Source organism: Vombatus ursinus, unplaced genomic scaffold (genome assembly GCF_900497805.2).
Source record: "Vombatus ursinus unplaced genomic scaffold, bare-nosed wombat genome assembly UNPS02014772.1, whole genome shotgun sequence".
Taxonomy (NCBI): Eukaryota; Metazoa; Chordata; class Mammalia; order Diprotodontia; family Vombatidae; genus Vombatus; species Vombatus ursinus.
The window spans coordinates 4,639,420-4,650,146 of NW_020954550.1; the positions used below are offsets into that span (position 1 = coordinate 4,639,420).

At 42.3% G+C, this 10,727-nt stretch overlaps 1 protein-coding gene across 1 annotated transcript in view; it reads left to right on the forward strand.

Annotated features, from left to right (window-relative positions):
- The first annotated feature begins 7,100 nt into the window (after positions 1-7,100).
- Positions 7,101-10,727, forward strand: part of JMY (junction mediating and regulatory protein, p53 cofactor) — a 107,803-nt gene continuing 104,176 nt past the window's right edge. Inside the window, exon 1 of the mRNA XM_027863407.1 lies at positions 7,101-8,069. Coding sequence (XP_027719208.1) covers positions 7,107-8,069 — 963 coding nt within the window. The 5' untranslated portion in view covers positions 7,101-7,106. The remainder of the gene's footprint in view (positions 8,070-10,727) is intronic.

Genomic DNA, 10,727 nt, shown 5'->3' on the forward strand with positions numbered 1-10,727 from the left:
ATACTATCACTTTCCCCTGGGATCAGGACTGCCTTCAATGTCTATCTGAAGACACCCCTGGCAGGTACAGGGGCCAACAGCCAGCCAGAATTTTGCTCTAGAATAGGGGGGTCCTCTCTTGGGGAAGTAGGAGGGGAAAAAGTCCCTTTAGCTCCACCCAAACTAGACTCCAGCACTGGCCTCTACTGGGATTTAGTGCATTTCATATGTGTTTTTCTACTCAGATGGACTTAGAATACTTTCCCTCCTTCCCTGATCATTTTTTTTTCTGGAAGGGATAAACATAAAAATAACATAAATCTCCAGTATTTCAACTCTATCTTCTTGATTCTATGGAGGAAAAAAAAAGGAACCTAGAGAGCTGTTAGTCCTATATAATAATGTTCTTTGAGAAAACATGTACTTTTATACATTATATATACATTCACATATTATCAGATAACCTTTAGAAGATGTGTAGAACACTAAATGAGGAATTACAATATTCCATTTTGCTGTGACTACTTGGTTTAAAAATGCTGTCTTTCTGTGGTCTTGTGGTTTCCCCTTTTTTTACTAATATGAGACCTCTATTAACTGTGCGTGTTAAAGATAGCAGGATTTGAAAGCTATAGTTTCCTCATTTTGAAGAATACATCATTAGGTTTCATTCAAAGCTTAGACCTGAGATATTTGATAGAGTTTTAAAGTAGAGAAAATATTTTCTTTTCAAATCTGTTTGGGGAAGTTTCTATTTTTTTAAACTACTGGCTACAGATTTCTCTTATGTTTTTGAATTCTGTGCATGAAAATATAACAGGGAAAATAGTCATTTTTACAAAGAATTATAATACAGAATTTTAATATTTTACATTCAACATGCTCACAATGAGATTTCCTGAACTTCTAAAATCACATATGATAAAGAAGCCCTCTTAGCATGAAGTTCTACTGCACTACAAACTTTCATTGTGGTCAAGTAATTGTTGCTACCAGAATAGAAACTTCAGTCCCTTTACCTGCACACACTCAAAAATGAAAACTAACATATAATCAGTTTCCATCATTGCTCCCTAGTGAATAAAATTGTGGTGAGTGCTCCCCTAGAAAATTACCCCTCCTCATAACCTATCACCGTATTTCACTTTCACCACATTTAGTTTTGACATCTGCCTGTGATTCAGGTAAAAGAGGAAGGATCATAGGAAAGGTAATCTGAATGCAGTTCCAAAATTAGGTAGGCTGGGAAAGCAGTGAGCAGAAAGACAGGGCAAAGAGGATTAATCTACAATCCACACAAAGCATTGCTTTCTTCATGGGGATTGACTACTCTGTCACCATAGCACCAAAAGAGATTGAACTGCTGTCCCTAAGCCACGGAAACACTGATTATTACTAGGCTGACCCTAGTAGTCATTTAAGAGGTTTGAAAATGAAATACTATTTCTTCCATTCCCACCAGGTCCTTCATCCAAGATCTGGGATTTCACTGTCAAAGAATTAGAAATTTCTCAAAGTGGGCCTTCTCTTTAATCTGTTAAGTCACCAGATAATAAAAAGGTAAAAGAACAACTTAAATCAACACAGAGAAAAAAATATTATAGAATGCCATCTTCCATACAGAGGGCATTAGTTTTTATACTTGAAAGGGGCTACTTAATTTTATTTCATCATTAGCAGGACAAGTGCAGTCCTTTGAATCCAAACTTCATAGAACAAACCCCCTTAATAAAAGGATTTGTTCTGTAAAACTTGGAGTCAGTCAAAAGGCAGCACCCAAGGACCTAAAAGATCACCTGTGGCCTAGAGGCCATAGGTCCCCCTCTTTCCTGCTTTTTCTACTTAAGAATATCTTAAAGTAACATGCCTACATATCTACGGTTGTTTGTTGTTATTTAGTTATTTCAGTCATATCTGACTGAACACACTTCTGAGTGTTAAGATGTGGGAAAAGGTGACTTAAATGTTAAGGGGACTGGAGACTAACCAGTGTGAGAATCAGTTGATGGAAGTGAGAATATTTAACTTGGGAAAAGGGAGGCTTTGGGGGTAGAGGGAAAGCAGAAGGAGGTAGGATAGCTGCATTTTAAACTATCTGATGGATTTTGACATGGATGAGGAATTAGACATGTTCTGTTTGACCTGAAGAGGACAGAATAAGGACCAGTAGGTAGAAACTGCCAGAGTTACAACTAGGAATTTTTGTATTTGGGGAAGGCAAATGCCTGGATGCAACACTGATGTATATAAAATTAAGAACAACATTTTAAGTAGCTATCACTATACCAAATATTCAAAATCTCCAAGCTACATAAAATGAAATTCTTTAAAAATATAGACTGCCAGAAAAAAAATTCAAAACCATGTATAAATAACATGAAGTACATATCATTCCTCTCATCCTTTTACTGGCATTGTCCTGAAGATCCTTTCAGGGAGCCTACAGAAGATGAGATTACACACCAATACCTTCATTCAATTCCAAAAAAACCCTCATTTTTATCCACCTGTATAATAATCCACAAAATATTAAACATAAAATAACAAGATAGCAATTAGCAGCCTGTCCCAGGACTGTTTCTATATGAACCTCACCAAAAAGAAATTATGAATGATATGACAATATTAATAAAAATAACAGCTAATATTCATATAGCTAATATTTGCTATGTGCCAGGCACTATGCTAAGTGTTTTATAATTATTATCTCATTTGATCCTCACAACAACCCTGGGAGATAGAGGCTATTGTTATCATCCTCATTTTACAGATGAGGAAACAGACAGAGGTGAAGTGACTTGCCCGGAGTCACACAGCTAGTAAGTGTCTGAGGCCTCATTTGAACTCAGGTCTTACTGACTGCAGTCCTGGTACTCTATCTGCTGCACCAAAATTGGAAGAAAAAAAAACTAAGTGATTAATAATACATGAATAGTTATATAAATGATGGTATACTATGTCACAATTAAAAATTACAATTATGTGGAATATATTCATTCATTTATTCACCAAATATTAAGCACTAAGTGAAAGGCATTATGCTAGGTGCTTTAGGGAATACAAAGAAGAAAAAAAAAAGAGTCCTTGACCTCATGGAGTTTACAGTACTCGAAAAGCGCTAGCTAGGTGGTACACCGGGTTTCGAATCAGGAGCTCAAATCAGGCTTCCAAAACTTACTAGCTGTGTGACCCTGAGCAAGTCACTTAATCCTGTTTGTCTCAGTTTATCTGTAAAGTGAGGTGGAGAAGGAAATGGCAACCTACTCCAGGGTCTTTGCCAAGAAAACCTTGAAATGGGGTCATGAAGAGTCAGATATGACTGAAATAATAACAACAAACAACCATAGATATGTAGGCATGTTACTTTAAGATATTGTTAAGTAGAAAAAGCAGGAAAGAGGGGGACCTATGGCCTCTAGGCCACAGGTGATCATTTAGGTCCTTGGGTGCTGCCTTTTGACTGACTCCAAGTTTTACAGAACAAATCCTTTTATTAAGGGGGTTTGTTCTATGAAGTTTGGATTCAGTCAAAGGACTGCACTTGTCCTAGACTCCAAGACAAGCTGATTACAATTAAGTAAATATTTTACGTAAATATATATCCATTTACAAACATCAGAAACAATTTGCAATTTAAATGATAAACATTAGAACTATTTATAAAGATTAAAAATAATTTTGACAAACACAATTTAGTTTAATGCTTATAAGATTATTTTTTCTGTAAAATTGCTTGAATTCATAATAAAATAAATTGGGAGGTAAAATGAGGAGGAATTAACCTAGTAATTACATGGAGAGGGATCAGCTATTCCTGTTATAGTTTATATAGCTTTATCTTGCAATTTTCTTTCTTTCTATAGTAATGCTGTATGTTGTTTAGTGCCACTAGAGATAAGAATCTAGGCAGTAATTTTTTGTTTTTGACCAGTTCTGTAATAGCCCAGTAGTATTTTGAGAAGTATGCACATAGCATGGGGTATAGGGCAGACAAAATAGTTAGCAGACATATCTTTTCCTTTCATTTTTATGGATTTGACATACCTATGGAACATCCAAGTGGAGATGTCCAACAGGTATTTGGTGATGTGGAATTGGAACTTAGGAGAGGACTGCATATGTACATTTGGAAGTCATCTGCATAGAGATAATCATCACACTCATGGGAGTTGTTAAGATCATGAAGAAAGAAAATGTAGAGATAGAAGGGCAGTTGTCCCAGATGCAGCCCTAGTATACATCTATCCTTGGGGTATGGGAAATGGATGATAATCTTGCAGAAGAGACTAAGAAGGAACTGTCACATATGAAGGAGGAGAAAAGGAAAAAGAAATGTCAAGAAAACCCAGAAAGAAATTATTATTTTGGAGGAAGATATGGTCAATGGTATCAAATCATTGAAATGTCAAGAAGGATGAAAACTAAGAAAGGGTCATTCCATTCATCAATTAAAAATGATAAATTCTTCTACATCAAAGGAATAGTTTGGGTGCCCTCCTATGGTAACGTGGTGGTCATAAGACATTGTTCTTTTTCTGCAAGGTGACAGTGAATCCCTTTCAACCTGGCTAACTCTAAATAAGATTGTTCATCTTCATGGTTGTTTAGTTCAAAAATCACAGTCCATTCAGTAAGAAAAAGCAGTGGAGTTGAAATCCAGATGTTAGGAGTAAGGTAGAAGAGTATAGATGGTTTTTCCTAGGATGATAGATCCATAGCAGGAAAAAAGTTTAGAGACATCTATTTGAACTGGTATTTATTGTCAGTATCAATATCCCTTTTGCCAACTTTAAATTTTAAATTTGTTTTCACTGAAAAAAGTGGACTTAAGTATGAGAGAGCTATACTAAAAAACATCTAATAATCTTGGCCACTGAATTTTCCCTATGGGACTTTGTGCCCCACAATTTGGAAAATTGCCTGCTGAGAATTGCCTTGGTCCCCTTTTCCTCACTGATTTGTATTTTTGTCTCAAGAGTTAAAACTCTTTTCTTAAACTGAAAGAACTAAGGGGAAAAAAAGTTAAAAACCAATGTTTTCTAAATTCACAATGAACACCAAATAGTACCATTTTGTAAAAGCAGAGGTCTGGCTAAAGCTTCCAGATGTTTATATAAAGGTCTGCCCATGCTGACTTGTTACTGGAGACCTAAAAATGTATACATTGTACATTAAGAAATTTGTGTGTATTTTATAGATGAGGATAAGAATGATTTCCAACACACTGTGTTGCAACTGTGTATGCAGAAGACCTGAAATACAGATTGGATATTAACAAGATAGGGATGCCAATAAAAAAAAAGGCATAAATATTTCCCCCTCTAAAAAAAAAGCTACTTGTTATACTTACTTTAGTATGACATAGAGATTACAAGCCTCAACTGCCCAGTTACTTTGCATTTACATTGTTTTTTACTCTGGAAGCTCTGTTAATTTAATATTTATCACAACTTTTAGGAGTTTAACGACCTCAAAATCAGGTTCCCAGAACAGTAGACAATGATGAAATCTGAAGGCAATTAAGCAGCATTCTGCACCAGAAGCCTGGAAACGGCTGAAACATTCTTGCTGCTGTTCAGTTTGCATTTTATTGGATGTCTTCTGACATCCTTTGATCCACTTGAGGACAAGACTAGTTTTACTGTTGTCTTTGTATCTCTAAACTTAGCACAGTACTTGGCATTGCACACTGAATGGAATCCTCAAACTCACTTCCTCCCCTTTGAACCCTGTAACAGAATTTGGGAGAATATTTCCCTTGGTCAGACAGTTCTTAACCTGAGATTGGCGAACTCAGGTTTAAAAAAAAACATTTTGAAAATACATTTCAAAGTAGTTTCCTTTGTAATCTGATATATTTTATTTTATGCATTTAAAAACATTACTCTGAGAAGGGATCCATAGACCTCAGAAAACTGTCACGACACAAAAAAGATTGAGAATTCTTTCCCAAATGTAATTGATTTCATTAATGTTTTGTGTTTCTTCATCTTCAGCGACAAGGATTCTTCTGGGCACAACGTTGTAGTTGTCCTCTAAATGACCACTCCAGCTCTCAAATGGGCACCATAGAAAGGGTGACTTGAAGAGCCCGGGAGATAGTTCACATCTTAGCTTCTCCCAGGTACAATCTGAACCTCGATTTCTGAGAGTGGAAATCACAGCACCTTATTCCCCTATTTTGTTCAGGTCTCCCTAGGGTTCAGGAGTCACTTGCCCCAGAAGTGAACAGCTACCCCGCCCCTTAATCCCACCCCCCTCCCCGCCTTCCATCCCTGTCCCAGGTGAGGACAGAGCAGCTGTCCATCCCCGGGTCCCTGCAGACCGCATCACTGCACAGGGCAGAAGGAACAGAGCACGGGGATGAGGATGTGGGAGCCCAGGGATGGGGGCGGGGAGGAAGGTAGGCGGGCCCAGGCCTGCGCGCGCCGCCGCCGCCGCCGCGTCACCAGCGTGCCGCACGTGTCCGTGTTTACGTCCCTCGTGGAGCCGGACGACGTCAGCAGCATAATGGTAACATTGTTGCGGTGATGAGGCGGAGAGTTTAGAGAGACGCGTCCAGCTGTAGCTGGGGTGGGAGGGGGCTGGCCTTGGCGATCGAGGCTGACAGAGCGATCCGACCCTACTGATCCTCGGACTGCATTCGCTTACAGCCTTTCCCCCCTGCTTGCTGAGGCGTCCGGACGTCCGTGGGGGCCTCGGTCCCTCTGACGGGAAAGGAGCGGCAAGAAGCGGAGCGGGGGGCGGCGGCGGCGGCGGCCGGAGAGGAGCGAGTTGCCGCAGCGCTGGCGCTTGTAAACAGATCCCATCACACGTGACCATGTGAACTACCTGCTCGGGCGACGCGTATTGTCTTTCTCGGCGGCCGGAGCCGAGCAACCGCCGCTGCCGCCTCGCGCGCCACAAAGAGCGCGGCCGACCCCCGGGGCCGCGAGCGCCTGTGCGCGAGACCGAGCGCAAGCGCGACCCGGCCTCGCTCCCCCCGTCCTCCTCCCGCTCTAAGATGGCTGATGGTGGCCGGTGAGGGGGGCGGCCGGGGCCGGTGAGTTTTTCGGAGCAGGGCGGGGGAGGGTTGAAGGGAGCAGCCGGGGGCCCCGGCCCCGCCGCGCCGAGGGGGAGACCCAGCCATGTCGTTCGCGCTGGAGGAGACGCTGGAGTCGGACTGGGTGGCCGTTCGGCCGCACGTCTTCGAGGAGCGGGAGAAGCACAAGTTCGTCTTCATCGTGGCCTGGAACGAGATCGAGGGCAAGTTTGCCATAACCTGTCACAACCGCACGGCCCAGAGGCAGAGGAGCGGCTCCCGGGAGCCGATGGCCGCCCGGGGGGCTGCCGAGGCCGGGGCCCCGCCAGACAGCCCGGGCCCCCGGAGCGCCGGCAGCAGCCCGGTCTCGCGAGGCCGTGGGGAGCCGGCCGCCGGCCGGAGGAGCCCCAGCCTGCGGCGGAGCCCGGCCTGGGCGGAGGGCGGCGCGGCGCGGAGCGCGCACCCGCGGGGGGACGCCTCGCTCCGGGGCCCCGCGGCCAGCCCGGGCCGGAAAGCCCCGGGGAAGCGAGAGCCGGTCCCGGCGGAGGCGCCCGGCCCGTCGTCGGTGCGGGTGGTGAGCCCGTCCGGCGCGGCCGCCGAAGAGATCGAGGTGCTGGAGCTGGTGAAGGAGGACGAGGCGGCGCCGACGCTCCTGGAGCTGCCCGAGCCGGATGCGCCCGAGCCGCCCGCCGAGCTGGACTCGCCCCCCGAGGAGTGCAGTTGGGCCGGGCTCTTCTCCTTCCAGGACCTGCGCGCCGTGCACCAGCAGCTGTGCTCCGTGAACTCGCAGCTGGAGCCCTGCCTGCCCCTCTTCCCCGAAGAGCCCTCGGGCATGTGGACCGTGCTGTTTGGGGGAGCTCCGGAGATGTCCGAGCAGGAGGTGGATAGCCTCTGCTACCAGCTCCAGGTCTACCTGGGCCACGCTCTGGATACCTGCGGCTGGAAGATCCTCTCCCAGGTTCTTTTCACCGAGACGGACGACCCGGAGGAGTACTACGAGAGCCTCAGCGAGCTGCGGCAGAAGGGCTATGAGGAGGTGCTGCAGCGGGCCCGGAGGCGCATCCAGGAGGTGAGACCGAGCCCCGGGCGGGACAGGGGACTCGGGAACCGACCCGTTCCTCACCGTGTTGCCGAAGGCCTGAAAGATTGGAGTGCTGCACATTTGTGTCTAAGGGGGAAGGTAGATTTGAAAGGGAAGTTTAAGAAGTTTTTTGCTGAATACCTATAAATAAGAACTGACGTTTATATAGGAGTTTACAAAATGCTTCTTATGATCTCATTTTCTTCTCACAATGACCCTTTTAGGTGGGTGCTGTTGATACTCCCCCATTTTAGGGATGAGGAAACTGAGGCTTCCAGAGATTTAATGACTTGCGTAGTCTAGATTTTTGAAGCATTTTGTGCCATACCAATAGTATATGTTAGAAATAAATGGGGAAAAAGTCTTAATGAACGTATGTTCTGGACTGTAGGGCATGAAAGTAATTTAACATCTAGCTCTTTTGTGAGCTTACATCAGACACTCAGTGTTTGGGGGAGTGGAAGGGGGTGGAGCTTAGAGCCCCTATCTGTCTCCACTGAGCCTTGATACCTTATAGAATTCGGGTCCCAGTGATGAAGGGATGAAGGTCCCTAATGGCTGGCTTTGGAGTCAGAGGGCCTGAGTTCTTGACTCGTGAACTTAACTTCTCCCGGCCTCCTTTTCCTTATTGGCAAAATGATACTGAAGTTGCTTTCCACCTCTCAACTCTTATCATCCTGAAATTTGCCAATCTATAAAATTCTATAAAACCTTCTCCTGGCTTTTTGAAGCATCTTCCATAAGTCATTGGTTTACTTGACAATTCCTGTGTAATTGGGATCCTTTAATATGGTATATTAAAGCACTAGTCTGGAAATCAGGGGACTTAGGTTCTAGTCCCACTTCTGACACTGTCTAGCTGTGTTACCTACCTAGTTCAACTCATTTAATCAGTTAATAATTAGTTAAGCACCTGTGTTTGAGGAGGTGCTGTGCCATCCCTAGCAATACAAATACAAAAAGTGAGACACTCCTCTAGGAGCTTACCTCACTTGAGGAGGGCACAACATGTTCAAGTTCCAGTTAATGATAATATAAGTACATATACACAAACAGTAAATATGCAATGGTAAGGAGAGGTTCATTAACTGGAAGAATTGGTCTCTTAAAGGATCTGGTCCTGGGGCTGAGCCATGAAGGGAGCTAGGAGATTCTGTAGGTACAGCATTCATACCTGGGAGGCAGACTTTTTAAAGGCATACAGGTGGGAGAAGGGCATTAACCTCCCTTGCCTCAGTTAATCTCATTTAGTCTGTTGTTTATAAACAATCTCCAAATAGAGATAGGATACTCCTTAAGATTTCTTCCACCTGTACCATTCTCTGTAGACTTACACATTGTACCAGAGGTGATGGTACAGAGGGCTGGCCTTGGTGGTTAAGGCTGTGACAGATCTATCAGACCCTGTAGAATACAAGCTGTATTTCTGATTTTATCCACCAGTAACTTCCTGATATCAGGACTTCTTTCCACAAGTCATAAGGGTGTTCTACAAGGTTGACCACACCACATATCCATTTTCATTTTTTATCAATTGTGTATTAGTTTAGGTAAATGTCTACAGTTCGTACCAGATAATTTGACCATACGTAAAAGAAACAGTGGATGATATTTAATACATATATGCTTTAAAAGGTTTTACAAACCTCAGAAACTTAAATCGTTTTTAGAAGTTGGTTGGGACTCAAATTTCAACTATCCTCTTTTAGCTTGTTGAGCTCTTCAGTTTTAAAGAGATAATGGGTCACTAAGAAAGGACATTGTATTCAAATTTAGTGTAAACATTTTTTAAGTTTGGGAATTTTAGTCTAGATTTTTGAAACATTTTGTGCCATACCAATAGTATATGTTAGAAATAAATGGGGAAAAAGTCTTAATGAACGTATGTTCTAGACTGTAGGGCATGAAAGTAATTTAACATCTAGCTCTTTTGTGAGCTTACATCAAATAGAATTTTGAACTAAACTATTTTAAATTATGAATTCATTGTTTCTTCTAATGGAAAGTTAAGATAAATTCTCAAAAGAATTTGTACTCTTTAAATCTTTGCAGTTTACCCAAATTCATTTTAGCATTAGTACCATACAGCTTGAATAAAAAATAACACCTTTGAATTTTATTGTGCTTTTGCTCTTCGTAGAGGTTACTTTATTTGATTATTGTTGATATACTACCTAATCTTGATATTAAGTCAGATAAGACTCATCTTCTCTGCATAATGGACTTTTAAAATCTTTGTTAGAGTTAAAAAATCTTTAGAAAATTTTCTCATTCATCTTTGTGTTTACAACATTGCTTGGGTCTGAGTGCAGCAGTTCCACAGAACTGCTTGCATCAACCTCTATTATTATAGATGAGTCAGAATTATAAGGCACTCTTTTTGGTAGCTGAATCCCTTTGGATTGGGTCTAAAACAGACATGCATTATGCTGAATTTTGTGATGGATCACAGGCAGGCCAAATTTGTTTATGGTGAGACTCAATGTCTTTGCATTTTTTTGTTATTCTCTTGTTATTTGGTCTCCTCTGACTTTTTTTTTTTTTTTTTTTTTTTTGTTTTTTTTTTTTTTTTTTTTATTAATTTTTGGTTTTTTTTGTTTGTGTGTGTGTTTTTTTTTAATGCCATAGGACTGACATACTTTTTTT